At 39.1% G+C, this 22,325-nt stretch overlaps 2 protein-coding genes across 2 annotated transcripts; one reads left to right on the forward strand and one right to left on the reverse strand.

Annotated features, from left to right (window-relative positions):
- The first annotated feature begins 279 nt into the window (after positions 1 to 279).
- Positions 280 to 13,876, forward strand: LOC118471428 (polycystic kidney disease protein 1-like 2). The gene is made up of 23 exons (XM_035955972.2): positions 280 to 638; positions 1,557 to 1,664; positions 1,804 to 1,829; positions 1,912 to 1,945; positions 2,055 to 2,116; positions 2,248 to 2,310; positions 2,434 to 2,592; positions 2,692 to 2,795; positions 2,871 to 2,994; positions 3,082 to 3,204; positions 3,967 to 4,183; positions 4,359 to 4,540; positions 4,621 to 4,851; positions 5,095 to 5,196; positions 6,085 to 6,263; positions 7,139 to 7,285; positions 7,379 to 7,581; positions 8,742 to 8,929; positions 9,175 to 9,307; positions 10,156 to 10,351; positions 10,461 to 10,680; positions 11,397 to 11,481; positions 12,675 to 13,876. The coding sequence occupies exons 1-23, from the start codon at positions 323 to 325 to the stop codon at positions 12,719 to 12,721; spliced, it is 3,249 nt and encodes a 1,082-aa protein (XP_035811865.2). The 5' UTR covers positions 280 to 322; the 3' UTR covers positions 12,722 to 13,876.
- Positions 13,877 to 16,259: 2,383 nt separating this feature from the next.
- On the reverse strand, positions 16,260 to 22,201 carry ist1 (IST1 factor associated with ESCRT-III). Its single transcript, XM_023287624.3, has 10 exons — positions 22,068 to 22,201; positions 21,372 to 21,472; positions 21,047 to 21,227; positions 20,868 to 20,955; positions 20,680 to 20,763; positions 20,462 to 20,572; positions 20,170 to 20,367; positions 19,423 to 19,524; positions 18,888 to 18,933; positions 16,260 to 18,221 (listed from the first exon to the last, which is right to left on the reverse strand). The coding sequence occupies exons 2-10, from the start codon at positions 21,460 to 21,462 to the stop codon at positions 18,055 to 18,057; spliced, it is 1,068 nt and encodes a 355-aa protein (XP_023143392.1). The 5' UTR covers positions 21,463 to 21,472; positions 22,068 to 22,201; the 3' UTR covers positions 16,260 to 18,054.
- Between the last annotated feature and the right edge of the window lie 124 nt (positions 22,202 to 22,325).

Raw genomic sequence — 22,325 nt, forward strand, 5'->3', positions numbered from 1 at the left:
GAAATTATCATGAGAGTAAATACCAAACATAATAAACAAAATGTTTTTCATCTTAATTCCTAATAAAACGTTGAAATTATGCTGCTCAGTTGCAGTCTGAAGACCTGCTTATGTGATCTTCAGTGAGAGCATGATTCCTTCACTTTGCATCTTGTTTGTGTGTCTCCAGTGATTTTCCTAATGGACTGGGAACATATGCAGAGTTTTTCTGGAGAAAGCTCTCTAATTTCCATGTGACAGATCCAAGTGTCCTTGCTCAGTTGTTGTTCCAGCCACAGTCCCTACAGCACTATGTGCTTTGGCTCTGTGCTTTATCAAAACAATGGATACGTTTGTTCGAGCATCCGTCTTTTTGTGGATTACAGTTGGATTTCTATTCGCACCTGAAAAGTCTGAGGCCTGTCATCAATGCAAGTGTGAATTTGTTTTCAAAAATGCCTGCTTTGAGTTCATTAATGAGTCGTACACTTGGTCTGAAGCCAGAAGCAGCTGTGAGGAGCAAGAAGGAGAACTCCTGAAGCTGATCAACAGCCCCATCAAAACCTTCCTGAACGGCATCAGCAGAGAGAAAAACACTGAAAACTTCACTTGGTGGGTTGGAGAGGGAGTCAGAGGAGCTGTCCAGAGACCCACTACAAGTGAGTGGCTTTTGTTTTATTGTGGTATTTTATTCTATTGCAATTTATTGTCTCTTTGGCTTGTGATCTTTAAAATCAAAAATTGTGTATTTCATCCCCTCTGTTATGGCCTTTACATGCAGAGATGTACAGCTTGGGCAAAAATAAAAAAATAAATTAAGACTTTCAGGTTGTTTGATTTGGTTCTTCAGTAGAGGTATTGTGGATGAAGGTTTTTCAATTAGAAGGAAAAGGCACACATGAGAAACAGAAAACATAGTAACAGAATTATCTCGTGAGCCTAAAGAAAGCTGATGACTTTCTCATGCCATGAGTAAGGCTGGGTTTCATTTGAATGTTTGTGGTGTGAACACAAAGTGGATTTCAATATTTTTGAATGCTTTCCTTTGGAGGATTTGAATATTTTCTATGCATCAAAATAAAATAAATTTGCAGACAAGTTTGATAATTCATTTAGATAGATAGATGGATGGATGGATGGATGGATGGATGGATGGATGGATGGATGGATGGATGGATGGATGGATGGATGGATGGATGGATGGATAGATAGATAGATAGATAGATAGATAGATAGATAGATAGATAGATAGATAGATAGATAGATAGATAGAGAAACAATTAGCAGGCAAAAATGTCAAGTATGTTCTTTCAACTTCCAAGATATGAGAGTTTGAATAATTTATTGGACAAAACAAGCAATGGCGAGACCTTACACAGAAGTTCTGAGAACTTGCGATGGATTTCTTTTACTCTCTTTTGATTTGTCTGAAAAGTAATTGGCAGATCAATTGATACACTTAATTGTTAAGTCCTAATGATTGTTCTCAGTAGGCAATGGCACCTGAAATCGATGTCTCAAAAAGTGAGCTTCCCTCATGCTGTGTGTTTGTTTGCACACATTTGTTTCTTACTTAGCAGTAAATGGTGGCGTTTCAAAGGACTTCTGCACATACATGAAGCTGAATCCTCTCCAGCTCAAAACCTCTGACTGCAACCGGAGACGAGGCTTCCTCTGCACCCACAGTACGTCCAAGTCACTGCTTTAACGCTGCATGTTTTCCTCTCTTCTTTCATTCATAACAACTGATTGATTTTTATCATCATTTAATTTCCACTTTATATTAATATGCTGTTAGTGAAGAGTGTCACTCTTGTTTTAAAGTTCTGCGGCGTCCATCAAACGCATCGGTAAGAGACACAGTTTCACACATTTAATCAGTAAGAAGTCATGTAAACCTTCAGACCTAATTTGCATATGTTCTCTTTGCAGAATACAGTGACGTCCAGTCATGCAACCAGATCTCGTAAGTTAGATTGAAATATTATTTTTCTTTAATTTCAGCACCCATAAAAGTGAGTTTATGTGTCTTCCGCTTTTTCTTTCTCCACTTTTCAAACACACTTTGATTTCAGGGCCCAAGAGGGATGTAAACCTTATGGGTGCGAATATCGCGAACATTACCAAGCTACTCGAGGTGAGAGAAGTCTCACTAATTTTACATACATCCTCTTTGACTTGTGAGTTATGAAGAGTGTTAAATTGAAGAGAAAATGAACTTTTGTTAATTATACCTCAAATTTTACAAGTGCTGTTTTTGTGAAACAGGAAGCAGACAAAGAACTACTGCGAATGGAAACAACTCCTGGGGAGCCGACAGATAACAACAGGGTCTGTACCTTTATTCTGGAAAGCCTGTGGAATCTATGTCAAAGTAGTTGCATTATTTATGTGAGTTTTCTGGTGTCCGTATGTTATATCATGCTAAATTTTGTGTGGTTCTCATTCTCACAGGACAAATTTGTTCAGTACTTGATAAACGGCACTCAACGACTGACTCCAGAATTTGCTCTAGAAAACAATGACGTCATCATGCACATTTACAACTGTTGCTCTGCCATCCTGTCTCTCTCAATGGCAAAATGTGATGCTGATGTCAACCCGAACCATGAGGTAAAATCACGTAACTATATAGCATCACCCACCTGCACACAGTGCCATGTTACTGCTTTAGCTACCACAGTCATGTGATGCCGCATTTTTCCTTCCTAGTCCTTGTTTGAGGATGTCATTGAGGTTTTTCGGCAACTTTCTGTCCTGATGGGTACTAAAAAGACAGTTTTCAAGTACCCAACAGGCACCATTTATCAGCACAGGTTAGTGTTTTTGTTTCAGATTATCACTTGTCTTTAAAAACTGTTAGATACAAATTTGATTTTCTTTCCCATCAGCTTGAAACCGGCTGAACTCGGCAATCAAGTGCTGGGTTCAGAGAAAGATGGTGAATACATTAAGCTACCCTCATTTGAAGCATTGAGTCCACACCTTGGAACGTCGGGCCCGATCACCACTCAGGTCAGTGTGTGTTGTTATTGATATCACGTGTGTTTGCATCTTTGCTGTTGTCTACAGCCTTTTCAACAAAGCTTTTCTCCTTTTTAGTTTGCCACTTTCTCAGTTAACCCTCATCCATCTGATGACAACATAACAGGAACTCTTTGCAGCGTGTTGCTTAGCCATGGAAAGTCAGACGTTAAGGTGCAAAACCTGTCAGAGATGATTGAGGTAAAGTCAACATGAAAACCGGGTACTGTGTCATCAGAATTCTAGCTCTGTTTACTTTAGGTGACACTTTTTTTTGCAAGCAATTCAGCACTATGATGCCTCCTGGAAATGCAAATATGGTAATGGCAGATGTAAAATTGAGAAAAAAAATACAAAATATAAAGTTTCTACTTTGCAATGAGGTTAAAATGCTTGGAATCCGCAACTACTGTGAATCAGAAAATATGTATTGTTTTATTGTTATGACATCCCAAATCTTTTAATTAGTGCTATAGTCCAAAAATTATGAAAATCATGTTATATAAATTACATATTGGGACTTTCAAGCCTCCATCTCTACTACGAATGATGCGTATTGCTATTAAAGTCAAAGGCGAGACAAATAAACTCTAATTAATCGTCCATTTTGCCTATTTAGCCACATTTTTGAGGCAAAATTGGCAACACTACATATGCCAGTATTTCTTTTATAACCATTTTCATTAAAAAAAATGTCTGTCTTTGATCATTGTAGTAGATTTATCCTCACAAAACTACACATGACAACACGTAATTCAAGGCAGGAGTTTAATTGAATGTACATATGAAGAAAAATAAACAGTGACTCATACTGGGAGGCTCACTTTACAAAAAGAGGGCTATGAAAAAAAAAACCCTGATGGTTCCTTTTCCTAACTGTGAATATTGCAAAGCTTGTTGTTGAGCACAAACACCTGCAGTCTGACGTTCTTATCAAGGTGCTATACTTTCTTTCTCCTCCAGATCTTTATGCCTCGTCCTAATGCTTCTGCACTGCCGAATACCACTGCTGTGTTGGAAAAAAACACAAAATCAGTGACTCAAATCAACATCACAGACCCATATATGACCGTTATCGTCACTGTGGAACCCAACATCGACGTGTCACTGGCTGTGACATATGCTCTCGGATCACCTCCTGCCTCTAATTCCAGCAACCCAACCATCTTGACCCACAAAGGTAGCTACCTCCTCTAGCATATTGGTCTTCCTATGTGACCCGATTTCTGTCACATTCTAGTTGAGTTTAACATTTATGATTTGATTGATGATTTTACATCCACTGTGACTGCAAGAAGATTCATTCCGTTGGTTCTTGGAGTATAAAATCATATATTTGCAAATTCTTGTTTCAGGAGGCTACCGCTTTGTGATGACCCCACAGATGATACGTTATACACCTGGGACCTGGTATATTGATGCCAGACTCCACAATTCCACATGGGTGCCAGGTTTGACACTGAAGATCACTTCTTTTATGAGCAAGTGTTTGTACTGGGACGTAGACAAGGTGAAATGGAGCACTGCTGGCTGCGTGGTAAGGTTGCACAAGGATAAAGTTGGATAATGTGGCTGTATTGCTTCATAGCAGAGAGTGATGTGCTGTTTTCCTCTTAGGTCGGAGACAGAAGCACCCCAGAGCGAACTCAGTGTCTGTGTAACCACCTCACCCTGTTTGGGACCTCCTTCTTCGTGATGCCGAACTATGTTGACGTATCTCGCACAGCCGAGCTGTTCGCCACTGTGAATGAGAATTTCGTGGTCCTGGCCCTGCTGTGTGCTTTCTTTGGCCTCTACCTGATCACTCTGCTGTGGGCTTGCTATGCTGATCGCAGGGCGCGCTCTAAGGTCGGTCTCCTCTGAAAGGCCTCATACAGCAGTCTTTATGTGAGGTTTCAGCCCACCATGCACTGTTCTAATGTACAGATGAGTAGAAACTTAGCAGGTCACATCAGAAAACCACACACTGAACTATTTACATCACCTCCCAGCGTTAAACCAGAATGTCCTGACTGTCATTTTTGAACGGTGGACACTTCGTTTGGAAAATAACACATTCATGCACCACAATGTTTTATTTTGCATTATCAGCGGAAGATGACACTGCTGGAAGACAATCACGCTGGTGCTCAGTATAACTACCTGATTGGTGTTCAAACTGGGCATCGCAAAGGCGCTGGGACCTCTGCTAATGTAAGAGTCTTCTTTAAATGACAGAGTTGTGATTTATTTCTTTTTAAAATATTATTTCTTCTAAGAAATTAAAACTGCTCATCGATTAATCTCTGTATTTAGTTACAATTTGACACAAAGAACTGCTGATTGTTTTGCATGTTTTCACAGATTTGCAGAATTCAGATTAATTATTGTTTCTGTTTCAAACAGCCAGAGGCTTCGGTTCAAGTTACAATATTAATATAGATGATGCTAAACATTTACACTAAAAGGAGGGAAGCAAGGAGTGTTTTAAAATTTTGACTCAAAGCCTCATCCAATCCAGAAGGTGCACATAAGGCAAATATGGCAATTGTGAAAAGAATAATGTGCCTCGTTTTGTCCCTAAAGAGCAGTTTTTTTGGTTTGTTTTAGGAGAAGAATAGAGCAAGCAAATCACCTCAAATGGTCCTTATAAGTACAGACCTGACTAATGTTTTCAAAAAAAGTTGATAAATTAGTGAATGTTGTTTTCGGCCATTTAACAAGTCTCTGATGTCAGAACTTCCTATTGACACTTGAATGCATCATAATGGCATAGTGGCAGCGGTATTAAAAAAAATGGGGGGTTAAATTTATGATATCTGAAGGATTATGTGTTCCAGAATATTCTTAATCACACATAGCAAACAAATGCTCAGTTATCAAATGCTAGTTTTAGTTCATTTCAAAAGGTACCAAAATAAATGGAAACCAGGTTGGACAGGATTCTAAATCTATGGTTTGTTTGAGAAAATTGTACAAAACTCGTATGGCAAGTATACACAATTTGTAGTGTATAGACCAAACTAGTGTGGTCCTCCACTGTCTGGGTCACTGATGCATGTATCCAGAGTTATTTTACCAGTATGCTGCGCTTTTCTGCAGGTCACGGTGAAGCTGATTGGCGCGGAGGGAGAGAGCACCATACACAACCTCACGGATCCTGACAAGCCGGTGTTTGAGCGAGGAGCGGTGGATATGTTCGTGTTGGCCACACCCTTCCCACTGGGAGAAGTACGAAACGTCAGGCTGCAGCACGACAACACTGGAGGTCACCCATCATGGTACTTTAGATGCTGAGTATATTTCAGTGACCAATTATGCATTTACTACCTCATGAGATGAGAGCACAGTGCCTCCAATAAAAAAAAAAAAATTCCTTTATCCCCTCATATACAGAAACACCAATTAACCAAAGCTGTCCATGGTAGCTGCTTGGAGATGGCATACCTCTAGTTTTATGTAATTTTTAAGTGAAGTTTTTCTTACACATTGTGTGTTTTTATGCTTGGATTGATTCAGCTCTGCCCTGGACATGTGTCTATCTGGCAGGTGTCAGTGTAAGTCTGTAATCATAGTTGTCAGGGCTTTGTACAGGTCACATTTGTTGGCGTTCTTGTCTGACTTTGAGGAACAAAGTGACACCTTGAAATGTCAGGCCTGCCTCATCATTTAGCACAACCTTGTTACCACGTCTTGTTATACACCGTGAGCACACTGCATGCATGCAAATGCACACGTTTGCAGGAGATAGATATAAGCTCTACTATAATATAGAAATAGGATTTGAATTGCATGAAATGCTTTGGGCAACTGCAGTTTCAATAAGACACTATGACCAATGCGGCATCAAAGGTTGATTCTATCTTTGCTCATGGTATGATATGATAATATCATGATTTCTTTGTCGTAGTTTTGTCCCATTCCAATACTGGCCGTAGCTGCAGGCAATAAACCTCTTTGTACAGATAAATGAAAACATCAAAGTAAAATGCATAACATACATAATATGGATATAGATGTCTTTACATTTTGCTGTCATTTGGTGCTCTCAGCTTGCGACACTTCCTTGTGTAGCTAAACGATAAACATTTGCTTTTCTTACTTGGAATTACCCATATGGTTAATATGAAATATTTATTATTTTCTCAATAAAAAGGTATATAAGCAAGGTGACCGTACAAGACCTCCAGACACACCATGTGTATCAGTTCTTTTGTAACTGCTGGCTGAGTTCGGACCGAGGAGAAGGCTTGACCAAGAAAACCTTCAACGCTGCAAAGAACAACGAGATTGCCAGCTTCAGGTCAGAGTTTGGGCACTTTTGCATTGCTGAAATAAACTATCCCGGCTCCTAAGAATGTTGTGTTAACCGATTAGCATCTATTTTCTCTGTTAGGAACATTTTCCAGAGCAGAACCTCAACTGGCTTCAGGGATGAACACATCTGGGTGTCCATAGTAGATCCTCCTTCACGCAGTCCGTTCACTCGAGCCCAGAGGGTTTCCTGCTGCATGAGCCTCCTCCTCTGCACCATGGCCATCAATATCGCCTTCTGGAACATTCCTGTAGATGCCAGCTCACCAGTGCTCTTCTCATTAGGTGACTGGAGAGTTTTTCAGTTATTTTAGCTCGGTCTTACACCTAATATTAGGTCCTTGACCAAATATTATCTAAAATATCTAAAACGTAATATATCTTTAGGTTTCAATGGTTTGGATTAAAGGTCAAAAGTTGAAGCCAGCATGTGAGCTGAAGCGGAACATGTAATTTGATTAACATGTTAATTGTTCTGTTATCTTTTGACGCCTCTGCTTTCACATGTGTAACTGAAACATGTTAAACTATAGAAGCATCAGTGCAGTAATTGCAGCAGTAATTGAACGGAACATGGAATGTAGGGAAGAAAGTACTGCTTATAGTGGTTCTACATCAACACAGCCCCTGCATCTTTGTGTACCTAGGTGTGTGTGTTAGAGTCTACATTTTACACTGGTCCCTAAACACTGTTAGCTAAAATAAAATAAAACATCACCAAATGGATGAATGGTCAATATTTAAATACAAATCCAACTCAGCGTGTGGTTTTAGTAGGTAAGATTAAATGAAGTAATTGTTTATTTTATTAAAATGCATGAACATGGCATTTAACTCTGTTTTTTGAGGAAGTTGTCATATCATATGAAAGATTTCAGCGATCTGTATGGCTGAAGTTCCTGGTATTAATTCACAAATTTTTAAACCTCTAACAACTCATCTCTGTGCGTCAACGAAAAAAATCCATTCATCATGCCTTGAAAGAGCTAAGATATAATTCTCGAATGTACAGATCTACGCAGTTGTCAAAGCGAAAACAGATTTGTACAAAGTAGTGCCTATTGCCTAAAAACATAAAATGTAAAATAGGTGATTTCCTATTATAATTATCCCCTCCTCCGTGCAATTTTTAATTTATCAATATTACCTTACAGTAATCTGCTTTCACTTTGACATGACAGAACCTTTTTTGTAAGTTCTTGTCAAAAAGACAAATTAATTTGATAATGATCCATTGTTGAAAAACAAAAGGGGAATTCTTTTTATTACCAAAACATTTAGTATTTTTTTGTAAGTGTAAACTATAAAAAAAAAAACAACAATATATCTTTATTAGGCGTTATAATAGGGACTGATGGGACTACCTGATGCTGCAGTGTTTGGATGTTAATGGCTGGACCTGTTTTTTAGTTGAACATTATGTTCTCCTTTTCAAATCGGTCCAGGTTCACTGCACATCACTTGGCAGGAGATCGTGGTGGGAGTGGAGAGCGGCCTCCTCATGTTCCCAATCAACATTCTCATCATCACTATCTTCCGAAGCATCCGGCCTCGTATCCTTTCCAAAACGAAAAAAGACAACTCTGAAGAAAACTTCAGGCCCGCCGCAGTTACTCTGCCAAGTGTTCTGAAGGTTTGTTTTGCGTTATGTCATTTCTGTGATTACTTGTTTTGTGCATTTATCTGATGAAGTATACCTGCCTCATCACTGACCTTGTAAGAGCAGAAAAATGTTTTGTGTTCAGTTTAAGCTGTAGTCATTTCAAGAAAGCTGTGTGGCTTGATGTCTGTATATTTATTTTATAATATACATTTTTCTATGTAGCTGATAAAATAGCATATATGCATAATTTGGTATTTGTTGTTCTTCCCTATTAGAATACAGAGGAATTAGTTTCTTTAGTGAGTGGGAGTTCGAGAAACAAGATATTAGAGATACAGAGACTGGAGTCTGCTGATCACCTCTGTCCTGCGTTGGACAGATTGCACACATTTCTCCAGAATATGCAAGGTAGTTTTTGTATCATCTTGTTCATATTTAAATAAAACATAGTAAACATTAAACACCTTCCATTAGCCTGACTTGATAAAGTGGATGAAAAAGACAGTCAAGTGTTTCTTCTGTTAAACAGCATTAAGCTGTCCTATTAGAGCATAAATATATCCTGATCAATACAAGTTTGAAAGCAAAATTGTATATATATATATATTTTTTTTTTTATCAATGCATCCCATTCAAAGACCAAACCAAGACAATGGACAGTTTCTCTCAACACTTCCCAACATTTTCAGCCTGTTAGTCTTCGCTGTTCGCCAATTATTTCCTTAAGACATGAATTTTGAAAAGGGGGTCATAAATACTTTAATTTTTAAAAAGGTTAATTTCATCCCTAAAACAACAATGCAATGCAGATTTTCTGGAAACATGTTTAAACATGAGCAAATGGTGCATTTTTAGGGGAGAATTTGCAGTTGCAGACCTAGTGGACTAGTGAATATTCAAAGCAGCGGACTAATTTAAAACAATACCCGAGTGCTCAAGTTCAGAATAATGAGGAAGCATGTCAGTCAGAGCAACAGTGTGAGTTACTGATGTTGATGCTGAGACAATAGAATATTGCCAGACTTCTCGTTTAAAGGCCATCGTTTCACTCATAGCACACTACTCACACCCATGCATTTTTATTTAAATTTGTAGTTTTAGATGCATAATTTCCTTCTGCACTTTTCTGTTATGTGTAACGAGGACAAACATACACCTTTTTTCTTAAAAACAGAAAGTTCAAGCTTTTGCAGGGAAATGCTGCACAGTAAAATGTACAGTTATTACACACTGATCTGTATCTTAAACTGTCACAGGGGAGACTCAGAGTGACCTCCACTTGGTTTACTGCAGCAAGTTCCTCCTGGCTGGTCTGAGTCACCTCCTCATGTGTCTGGAGAAACTGGATGCAAAACACTTCCCGAGTGTACAGGAATACCAGCAAGTCCTCAGCCTCACCAACCTGCTGGTTCGCAAAGCTGAGATGGTCTTCAGCTGCCACCTGGCCTCCTGGTCAGCACTAGCCAACACGAAAACAAAATTATCAGTAAATAGCTCACTATTACTGCTTTTATTTTACTGGAATGTCTTGTCTTCTGTACTCCACCTGTTCTTGGTGCAGCCCGCCTCCTGTGAAGACGAAGAAGAAGAAGTCGGTGGGCTGCTGGCTGCCCTGGTGGTGTGTGTTCCTGGGCTGGTTCCTGTTGCTGTCCATCAGTGCCATATCTACTTACTTCACCCTGTTGTACGGCTTTCAGTATGGCAAAGAAAAGTCCATCAAGTGGGTCATGTCTCTGGGCCTCTCGCTTTTCCAGAGCATCTTCATACTGCAGCCTCTGAAGGTGGGTGGAGACACAAACACTTTAAAGTAGGGATGTCCGATATTGGCTTTTTTGCCAATAACCGATATACCGATATTGTCCAACTCTCAATTTCTGATTCCGATATCAACCGATACCGATACCAGTACTGATATATATGGACTATTCAACTAATTTTAGGTAACATCACATATCTTCTGTCATGGAATCAACACATCATTCTTAATTTTATTGTGATGCCCCATTGGACACATTCTCAAATGCAACAAGGCTTTCCAAATGTAAACATGTCTGTGCAAAATGAGAAAACTACTTCTTCTTTAGTTATGGAAAAAATGCCAGATTTATTTATTTTTAATTGTCTCAAACAACAGTTCACACTCTCTCTCCCTCTATGAGTCTATAGTTTGATGATGCCAACATTTGCGCACCGGTAAATGCCGATGAAATCCAGGCATTATTTTAGCGATTTTCGTGATAGGCAAAAAAAAACCCCAAAAAAACGATAACGACATTGACCAATATTACATTTTTATGCTAATATTTTATGCCAACATCCCTACTTTAAATGCATCAAATGAATCCTCTTCAAAAGTAAATGAATTTTATCTAAAACCTGCATTGTTTTACTCTAATTATTGGGTAATGTGTGTGTAAAGGCAGGTTGCTTCTGCTAGATTATTGCAATATATTTAAAAGGGTCTTCACTACATTTGTCTGTGGCTTGTTGTTCGCAGGTGATAGGCATTGCTGTAATCTTTGCCCTGCTGCTGAAACCTGTCGCTGTAGAGGAGAGTGAGGAAGTTGAGCAAGTGCTGTTAGGTAAGAAAGACATTATTCATCCCCTGTGCAACCAGAATGGTGGCAGGTTCCTGTGTGAAGGCTGTAAGATAGCTGCATTTTTATTTGTAAATAATCTGTGTTTATCTGCTATCTATAAAATTATATAATGCAGCATAATGAGCATATTAGCTTTGCATCTCTATTGTTCCTCTGGTTTTCATCTTCATTAAAGTCAATATAAACCATATTGTAACATTAATACTGGTACTCATAATGCATCAAATGATATATATGCATGTAAAATTTGCATCAATGAATGCCTTGTTTTGCTTCAATCTCTTCAAACTCTCGTCCGCATTGTTTCCAGAATCGATTTTCTGTAAAAAAAAAAAAAAAAAAAAAAAATAATAATAATTTTTTAAAGCCTTAAAAACCCACTGCATGCCACCAGCTCAGTCCTAACAGCAGACAGTTAGCTGTGAGTAGGTGGACTTTGTGGAGCTTTTATCAGCTAAAGAGCTCAATGTTTCCTTCAGGAGTTGGTAAAGACCAAAACCAAGCACAAAGCAACTAATCTTAGAATCTTATTCATGTATCAGGTGGCAAAAGACACAATTCCAAATGAAGAGTATTGCTCTGAAATTGCTAGTTGTCTAAAATACGTAAATGCTAACAGTGTTAGCTCTATCCAACCAAAAGATGCATCTTGTTTCCTTTGCCCCCAAGTGTTTAAAAATTTGCCTTTGGAGGTCTAAGATTTTCAGTCTAAAGTAACACTTTTACTGCAACTTTAGTGGTTTTAATGCACTTCAGAGTATCTGTTCTCCAGCTTTCCACTTCAGCGAAAAAGCTTTCATAAAATATGAAATACCTTATACAACTAAAACTGAAAAAATAGCAAAAATATGTATGTATACGACAGAAGAAAAGCCTGTGAATCAACAAAAGATAGCCCCCAAATTTAATTTAACACACAAATTGTTTAGTCCAAACTACTTGTTCATATTTCATGAAGCCTTTTGTTGTATTTCAGGTTGACTGCAGAGCGCTCTTATGTAATCACACATATCACCCTGCAAAGATATCTGCTGACAACTGTAAACTAGCAGCCCTTTTAGTTTTCTACTCCTCCCAGTAACTCCTTTCTCTTAAATGTATCAATGCACTGTTTCTTTAGCTGAACAGGAGTAAAGTACAGTGAGTCTCACAGCAGCGTCTTCTCTATTTAACAGATCAACAGGAGAAGTGTAGACGGTACTCTGGCAGGGACATGCTGTGAGGACGCTGCATTTAGCCTGGATGCTGCCTTCTCTGATGGGTACAGCTGCAATCCACGCCACCCTCGCTTCCTAAACACTCTTTTGCACTTATTGGAAGTTTTACTTTCTGAATTATATAACACAGTCTGCTGTTTTGCATGTGTACAGAGTTTCTGGTGCCTTAGAAAGTTTTCCGAAGTGGTGAGTCAAAGTAAATGGGTGATTAAATAACTGGTCTTGCATGCCAAAGTCTTGAGGATGAATTGTGTGTAAATAAAGAAGAAGTTTGGGGACTTATTTTAAACAAATTTATACATTGTTTATTCGATATCAGGGCACGAAGTCAGTAGAGGCACTGAGACTTTTAGATGTGGAAAACTGTGTGATTTATCAGTTATTTTGGTAAGAAAAACTGCTCGTAATCAAATAAAGTAAACATGTAACAAGTAATAGAACAGAAGCTTATATCAAAATACCTGCACCATTATCTGCAAAGAAATACATATTTACTCATCATTTAACAGTTTTATTGTTGCATTATGATTATTGTGACATTTTAAAGGCTCTTCCACTGCATGAAATTTTGGGAAACATTGAATTCTTCTGGTTTTAGCATGAAAATGATAAATCATTAATGTTTTTCTGGGCCCTGAATTATTTGCTGTTAACATATTTTCAAAATACTGATTTGATCAGCTTTCAAAGACTCCTAAAAGCTGCAGCTGGCTGCTGTTAGCATGTCTTTACAGCACAGCGAATGACAGCCAGCCATTGATTATAAATGAACATAGACTTGTGAAGAAGAGTGGGAAGGTGCTTTTATGTAATTTCATATGAGAGCTAATGGTTAATTGATTACATTTTTCATTTCACTTGTGTCACTATAATACATGCTGAAAGTGCATGTCATCCCTTTTCATCTTTCATGCCTGCTTCTATGAGATTGGATCTGTGTGCCCTCTGAATGATTTATATAACACGGCTAACTACATTCAAGTTTGTGCTTCTGAATAGGGATTACAAGCAGATCTGCAGACACTTTAAAGTCCTGTCTTAGATCTGCTGTGCTTTTATGTAATCGTAAACGACTGACTTATTTATTTTGGTTTCCTTTGTAGATTCTATATGTAACATGTGTGTGAATTTGAAAATCAATAAAATCTTATTGTATTGAATTCCTCCATGACTTTTCATTAAAAACCTGCAGACATACAGACCTGATTGCTTAAACCATAGATCTGAATATTTTAAATTAATACTAAATTACAGTATATCAGCAATTATCACATTTTTATATTGTCAGTACACCTTTTATGTATAATTCTGGAATTTCACAAAAACTCATCATATATCAAAAGTCATTTTGACCAGCATGGTAACAACAAAATGAAATTTCAGTCATATTTTACTGCACCTAAGTATCAAAATTTACTTTGCACACATACTGTTCAGCAAACTTTTAAACTGAAAGGTGGATGTCGCTCTCAAAACACGGAAGAAGACCCAGACGGTTGCAAACAGGGTGCTGAACTAGAAACTCCGGTTATAATCATATAAAGATTTCAACTCCAATTGCTTAAAGCTGGAGTGTGTAACTTTTACTTATGAATTAATGTCCGTTGCATTAATGCCTTTTCTGAATGAGTTCACACTCTGCTGATTAAGCCTCAGTGAAGTGTAAACTTCTTTATATTTTACAGCACACTTGAGTTTTAAATCTAATGTCTGTGATGACATTTCCGTTTCACATAAATCAGTGATCACTGGTTTGACAGAGCTAAAGAGGGGAACAACAGCACAGACAGAAACCTAGACAGAAGAGAAGTTTCTGATGCTCCAGATAAAAAGAACCTCAGTGTTCAGAAGGAGAAGTCTGAAAAAGAAAGCTTTCAACAGCAATGGCATACAATAAAGCATGTGTTGGCAGTGCTTTTGTAATCCCTGTTGCTGCCAGAAGGGGGAGACAAAAGTTCTGCACTGCAGGTTGAACCATCAAGTTCATTCTCGATCAGTGTCACTGTGTTCACAAAAGAAGCTGATTACATCCCTTCCGTTTATCCCAGATTATCAGTCTAGTAATTCTCCACTACTCGTTTCAGTTTGTCTGTTTTAGTCACAACCATTTGGACAAACCAAGCCCAACCTTAAACTACCATTCTACTAAAATGGCTGATAATGTAGTTTTCAAATCATTGGCAGGTTGCTGTTTAATTATTTGTACCTCGCCTCTTGCCCTGCATCAGCTGGGATAGTCCACCATGACCCTCCATAGGATAAAGCACATATAGCTAATGGATGGAAGGATGTTTAATTATTTACAATCACTACTAAAAAAGCAGTTCCTGTCGAAGTTCATCAGGTGATGTCAGCCTCACCTGGATTGACCAGACAGCCTCTGACGTCACAGAGGACTCATAAAACCAGCGCCACCACCACACATCCTCTCAACATGGTATCATAAGCCAACAACAAAGATATGTTTTGATGCGTCATTTCAGTGGAATAATATTTGAACTGACTGAGGGAACCTTAGTTATTCTAGTTTGGGCTTTTTCTGCATTTCTCAATGTGAAGACAAGCACGTTTTCTGCTTGGCCTTGCTATAGGGATCTTTGTTAACATTTAGGTCTTATTCCTGCAAAGACTGAATGATTTTAAGTCACTTTAGACTAAAGTGTCTGGTTTAAAGACCTACGAGGCTGCTTCAAAAGGTTCTCAGGTTTACCAGAAAACATCACAGGAGAAAGATTTTGCGTATTTAAAAAAAAAAAAAAAAAAATATATATATAGTCTCAAAACTTTGCTATCCCTTCACAGTAGATCACATTTTGAGACACCAGCTTGAGGTTTTCCTGTTTTGTTTTGTTTTTGTTTGTTTGATTCAAACATTTCAGGTTCTGTGGACAGTGATATAAGACTTTATAGTATACAGATGCCCCAAAATGAGAGTTTTGCCAGTATTTCCAGGTAAGACCAAGAACTTTTTGAAGTATCCTCATGTATTGCCAATAAATGTTTTGCTCAGTTACCGAAAATATACAAATAAACAAACAGACTTGACCAATGAAAACAAAATTCTGGAGTGACAAAGACTCTAACTACAAAATGTACTTCCACAGCTTTAAAAGCTCTCAATTTTCTGCCTGTTACCTTGTGGATAAAAGAAGATTCTCATTCTCAAATGCCAATTACATACTGACAAATAAAAACTCAACAGAAGTAGGTAAGCAAGTTAATGACCTGGAGGCTTTAGCCACTCTGGAACCTCCTCTGACTGCGAATAAATGACTATTCACCCTGCGTTGATGTGCATTGAAGCAGATGAAGACAGGTCAAATGTAACTTGAAGTAAAAAGATTTTCTAACCTTCAACAACACACTATTTTTAAAAGTGCATTCATAATCAGAAGATCTGAACTAGGTCACTATGAGTGAATCGTTTCTCTCAGTGCTTTCCCTTTACATCGATGACACCTGCTGGTCCTCACTACACATTACAGCATTCTAAAGGAGGAAAAAAGGCCTAGAAAAACTAATGGAAAATGTGTAGACCTTAAAGCTGTTCCACTTCCAAATATTGTTTTATTAAATTGTTATTTCAGTATACATTGGGAAAGAAAACTTATTTTTTGCAACAAGACACCATATTGTGTCTTCAGTTTAGCACGAAAGAACAGTCCAACATAGAAAAGACAGAGAGCAAATCACAGTTCAGTAGTGTTAATTACCTCTCTACTTCCTCCAACACATGTAAAACCTATAAACTGTTTCTTCCACCCAGCTAGAAAGCTTTTCAACATAACTCCAGAGATCGCCAGAGATTCTATTCAAGGCCACTGTCCATTTGCCATGCAAGTAGAGCTGGGTGTGGTTAGGTTACAGAACAACAAAACCCTCTCACTCCTTTTCCCACAGAAACCTCTACCTCAATTACCAGTGCAGACATTTTTTCCATCCAATATCTAATTTTAACTTTTGTTCTTAGATAATCTGTCATGGGTAAAGCATTTAGGTATAAAGTGTAATCTGATCAACTGAGACTCATCACGTCTCCAGTCTTGATGGACAACAAATGCTTACTCCTAGCACAGACTGGCAAGGCCTCTGATGAGAGATGATAGCTAAGGCAAATGCAGTGATGTACATACAGTATAAGACCCATGCATACAATCACAGGAGACAACACAAAACTACTATTATCTGGGGTCAAAATTTACATATATTCAAATCAGGTTGTCTTGTGACTGCTTTTGTCTCAGAGGATTTTGTTTTCTAATTTAAGTACTTCAGTCATAAAAAAGTGCAGGTGTTTGGTAAAATGGACATTTAAAAGGGAGAAAAAAAAACTTTATTTGGAGATAGTGTGTATAAAACAGATTTGTCAAATATTGAACAACTCCCTGCTACCAAACTCCTATTGCTGTACAGTTAAATCATTCGTGTAAATAAGTCTATCTATATTACTGTAAATGTATTATATTACAGATATCCATACACTTTTTTGTCACTTTACATCTGTGTCCCACCACCCCTGCAACAGATGAACAGGTTTGTGTCACCATGAGCTTTTCCTGGAGGACTCACAAATACACTCTCATTCTGATATAAATCCTCCTTGAACATCCGCAAGTGATGAGTGTTTAAAAGTGTCCATTCCACAGTGAAAAAACTGTATAACTGCACAATGGGAGTATGGCTTCTACACGTCCCAAATCCTTCATTAAAAACATTGCTGGGTGGTAAAACCTCGCCTCTGAAATGATGTGGTGACTTCACTGAGCGTGAATGCCCATTCCTCACCGCAGTGGGGCGACCTGTCAGGCTTGTTTAACTGGTCTGAGACAGGACTGAGTGACACAGTGGTAAAGATCACAGCGACAATAGCGTGTGCAAAGTAGAATCAAGGCATGTACTGTAAATATTAGTCAGACCCAAAACCCCGGGAAAAGCAACGATTACAATCTGAATTTGATTATACTTTATCACACAGACAAATGGGAAAAGTTTGAAGTCGGTGCAACCTTAAATAAGACGGAGTGAACAGAGGTCGAGACCTACATGATTGTATGTAAGACTTTAGAGAATATCCCATAAAGAAAGAACGAAAACATGTGGCACTCACTGGTCAACAGAACTGACGCTAGTGAGCATCCAAACCATCAGTAAGCTGGTCGTATGTATATATATGAGGTAAGGATATGTGTATGTTCGATATCTATGTCAAATTACTTCACCGTGTAAGGGGGAGATCTACCCAAATCTGATTCAGAGCCTCCGACGTTTCCCATTTCCTGTTCTGAGCTGCGTAGGTGATGACACAGGTCTGTGTGTGTATAGACTAGATGTATAGCAATTAGGTCTTCTTCTTCAGCTCCTCAAACCGCCGTGTTAAATCATCAAAGTCGATGTCATCCGAGGTGGTGGCGTTTCCGCCGAAGGACGATGTAGGGAGTGTGTCGGGGACAGAGGGGAGTTCTGGGAGAGCATTGCTGTCAAATACATGAGACGCAGGGCCCGGACCTAGAGAGTAAAATATAATTAACAATTTATGCAACAACATATATGGCAGTCTATACAACAGCTAAACGAATAACCGTGTTGAGCTCATATGAACGACAAGTTTTTAACATTATTTGAAGAACACATCTAGTAACAGCCTTTGCTTCTCTTCCTATCAAAATATACTATAGAGACCCTAAAACCAACATTGACTAGTTCCTAAGCACTGCCTCAAATATCTAATTCCTCCAGTGGTGTCACACCTGAGAGTCACAGAATTGCTTTAGGTAAGGTGGTTTGATCATGACAATCAGAAGTACCGAATTAATACCTCATACACTGTCCTGCTGCACTCAATACTCACCAAAGCAACAAGTCAGCTTCATAATACAGTTAAAATAGAGTATCCAACAAATACGCCATTTGCTTTTATCAAGTAACATCTGCTGAAAACCACAGTGTCTACACGTTTTAATAAAATTACATATTAGTGACATGATAATAAAGACCTTGGGTGGAATACTTGGGCTTGCCGGAGACAATGCGGTAAAGAAAACCTTTGCCAGACTAATAAACAGATTGTTGGTTTCAGTCTTGTATTTGAATTGGTTGGTGATAAAAAAAACAAAATATAAAATATCATCTGTCGTATCCTTTAAAACTTGGTGACTGGTGGTAAGAACTCACCTACGGCCTGGGAAGGAACAGAGGGTTTGTCAGTTAGGTCATCAATCTGAAACACAGTACATGTGTTAGTCATCATGTCATCCTAATACTGAAAACTAATTATATTTGTTAGTACTGAGAAAAAATTAACAATTGCATTCAAGGATGCAGAAGTAAAACCCAACTGTGAAAAAAGAAAAAAAGAAATGGCAGGGAATTTTTGAGAAACCATCACCTTTAGTGTGTGACAAAAAACTGATGTTAGGAATTAACTAGCCTCAACTGTCTTAGCAATGGATGTCACCCTTTCGTGTCTTCATTTCGGCCCTGCTCAGAGGGTTAGTAGGTTAAAATACTGCACTTCATGCTCCCTACATCCATGCGGATGAAGCAGATTTTGGGCCTACTCTTAGAAATAGTGTAAAAGTGTGGAGGACAGGCAAAACTGGAAGCAAGCCGAATGAACTGCTCTTCCCTGAGTGGTTCCCTGCCCTGTCCGTCTGTCCATCTGTGGGAACAGGAAGGGGGCATTGATGGGTGGGGTTCAGTCACTTACGGACTCATACGTGGGGGGAGAAGTGGGCAGCTGAGGGGGCTGCCCTCCTCCCATGGGGTGCGGGAAGTTGTTGTAGGTTCCAACGGGAGCATTAAACGGTTCCTGGAGGAAAACAAACAGTGTGAAGCAGGTGGCTTACTGCAAATCCCAAATTTTCATCTTTTATTCATACAAAAGTCAGAATGACAAAATACAGGTATTTTCAGACCATACACCATGTTTAAGTGCAATAATCACTGCATTTTTCTCTTAATAGCATTGCCACACAGTCATACCATCACAATAACCATCTTCAGCAACAAACAAGAAAGACTTTAAGTAGTTAAAAAACAGAAATTACTGAGGTTAATCCACAGACTTCTCTGTGGGCAAGCAAAAGCTAAGGAGTGCTCACAGTGATATCTGACTGTTCTGATTGCCACAGAGATTGTTCATGACAGAAACATGTTGTTGCCGAGTTTCTTTATTTTTAGATAGTTTCAGAACTAAAAACTAAATCCCATTCACCTCTGTACAGTGCAATGCTAAGGCAAATCTTAACAGCAGATATAAATATTAAGTGAGATTAAGTGAGAATTTTTTGCATCACTTTAATGGACAAAAATCTAATAACTTGTTTAAAGAGACATTATTGTAATATAAACATGTTCTATGTCACTAAACTACTGAGCATTGTAAACTGTCCTGCGGATTTAGTAAAGATGACAACAATATCATACGTCTATAGATGTCAATATGACGACTTACAGCTCCTTTGGGAGGTGGATAGTTGAAGGCTGTTGGCATAGGCATGGGCATAGGCATGGGCATGGGCATGGCCATGGGCATAGGCATAGCAGCAGCAGGAGCAGTGAAACCTCCACCACCTCCTCCTCCGCCGCCTCCAGACTTCCTGTCAGTGTCCACATCAATCAGATCTGCCTCTTCTCCTTGACATACCTCAGGCTGCCCGGAGACAAGTGTGAATGATGAGTGGGTAAACGCACAGAAAGCACAACTGCATCCTTCATACTGAGCAATGAGATTCTTTAACTCTTACCCGGACCATGGCGTCAGGTTCATACGGTACATTATAGTTCTTAGCGATCTCTATCAGGTAGCGCTCTACCAAGATCTTGGGAGGTGCCTCCACACTCAATTTGTGCATCAGCTGTAAACATATCAGATATCTGATCAGATGCTGCAACAGGTTAGCCGGCGAAAGGTTCACGCATTCTTAAACAGACGTGCAGGCAGTCACTGGAAAAGATTTCTTACCCTATCGTTGACTGTGCCAATCTGGTTTGTCCTGCACAGCTTGCCGTACTCCTTGCTATATTTTGCACAAAGCTGTTCAGATACCTGAAAGGAGATTTTAGAGACAAGACTGTCAAGACTAGAATAAATGGACAGAACTAGTTCAATAATGTTGGCAATGCGACTAGCATTATGTTAGGCAGACTTACAATTTTTAGTTCAGAAACCTCTGATTGGAGACGAGGCGCTGCCCAGATGAGGGTGGACACTGCCTCCTGTAGGCCGGGATCCAGCTCTCTAATAGGTGAAACAGAGACAGTGTTAACATAAAGAATGAATTACACACATTATTGCCATGCAACAGTATGTTCAGTACTTCTATACTCACTTCATAGACTGAATAAGGCCAAAGCGAGCCAGCAGGAGGTCGCAGTAAAGCTCCAGGATTTCCATGGCTTCTACCAGATAGTCCTCTCTGATAATGTGCTCCACACGAATTCGTGCCCGCTCATCTTTTCCTGATGACAGATAATCAGCAATCTCCTTCCTTGCCTTTTGAGCAAGCTCAGCTTCATTTTAAAATTCGGGAACAGGAGTGGAGGAAAAGTAAAGCATCATTAATGGGAAGAACAGAAAAACTAAACTGCTTTGCAAACAAGACTGTTTTCAATGTGTGAGAGTAGAACACTGTGTTTCATTCAGCCAGTACTCACTTTTCTTTTTCTCAAGCAGCTTGAGTCGGTTGATGACAAGCCGGAGGTTGACCCTTAGCCTCTCTGGTTTGAACCCTCCTCCAAGCATCATTTTGGGCTGTCTGTGGATAGGGGAGTTGAAATGAGCAGAATCCAGACCTAATCATACACCCGAACTCAACCTATAGAGTCCATCCAACCCTCACCCCCACCTCGGAACCAATGACTCATTCAATCATGTGAGCTTGGCCAACCCATCCCAGCAGAATGACTCCGCAGATTTACCCCCAAACAAAAACAACACATGTGTAAACAAGGCGACTATAAAACATTAAGTTAGCTTGCTAACGAAAACTACGTAGCAACGACTAACAGCTCAGAACAAGTAGCTTTAGCCTGTCGTGACGGATAGCTAACAAGAGGCAGACACGGCGCTCTGAACATTGCCGACTTATATTTTAAACTCTTTGCTTTTCATCTATTTAATTCGCCACAGTATTATACTTAAACACGTTTAGAACAACAAACCCGCGTCTGTGTTGCCAAACCTGACTGATAGCTAGCCTTTGTTAGCAGTCTCCTGTCACTGTTTGCGCTAGCTACCTAGCTCTGGCTTAACGCTGGCAAAACATTAACAAACTGATACAACACACTCGAATAATCCGGATAATTGAGTTATTTGAAAGCAACAGACGGCGAAGAACGCGAGAGACTCACCTGTATGTGTGAGTCGAGCCTACACGCCAACTTATTTGGGTTTCTGTCTGTTTCGTCGCCTGGTTCACTTCCGTAATGATCTTCCGTGACGTCGTTGGGAAATTACCTCCAGGGGGCGGGGTCTCTGAGTCACCGGGGTGTCAATCACAGGTGGAGGTATTTTTAAGCAAACTATTTATAACTAGTATTTAATTAGTAACTAGTAATGTAGTGCGTACTTTTACTGTATGATATCCTAGATAAAGATTCTGTACTGTC

This window comes from Amphiprion ocellaris, chromosome 1, assembly GCF_022539595.1.
Source record: "Amphiprion ocellaris isolate individual 3 ecotype Okinawa chromosome 1, ASM2253959v1, whole genome shotgun sequence".
Classification (NCBI taxonomy): domain Eukaryota; kingdom Metazoa; phylum Chordata; class Actinopteri; family Pomacentridae; genus Amphiprion; species Amphiprion ocellaris.

Excerpts from the sequence above, each read along its gene's own strand:
- LOC118471428 (XM_035955972.2), top strand. The coding sequence starts at position 323 with ATGGATACGTTTGTTCGAGCATCCGTCTTTTTGTGGATTACAGTTGGA. Across the intron at positions 639-1,556 it reads TGTCCAGAGACCCACTACAA|CAGTAAATGGTGGCGTTTCA; the intron begins GTGAGTGGCTTT and ends TTTCTTACTTAG. Across the intron at positions 1,946-2,054 it reads CAGTCATGCAACCAGATCTC|GGCCCAAGAGGGATGTAAAC; the intron begins GTAAGTTAGATT and ends CTTTGATTTCAG.
- ist1 (XM_023287624.3), bottom strand. The coding sequence starts at position 21,462 with ATGATGCTTGGAGGAGGGTTCAAACCAGAGAGGCTAAGGGTCAACCTC. Across the intron at positions 20,956-21,046 it reads GGCCTTATTCAGTCTATGAA|AGAGCTGGATCCCGGCCTAC; the intron begins GTGAGTATAGAA and ends TTCACCTATTAG. Across the intron at positions 18,222-18,887 it reads TGTTCCTTCCCAGGCCGTAG|GTCCGGGCCCTGCGTCTCAT; the intron begins GTGAGTTCTTAC and ends TTTACTCTCTAG.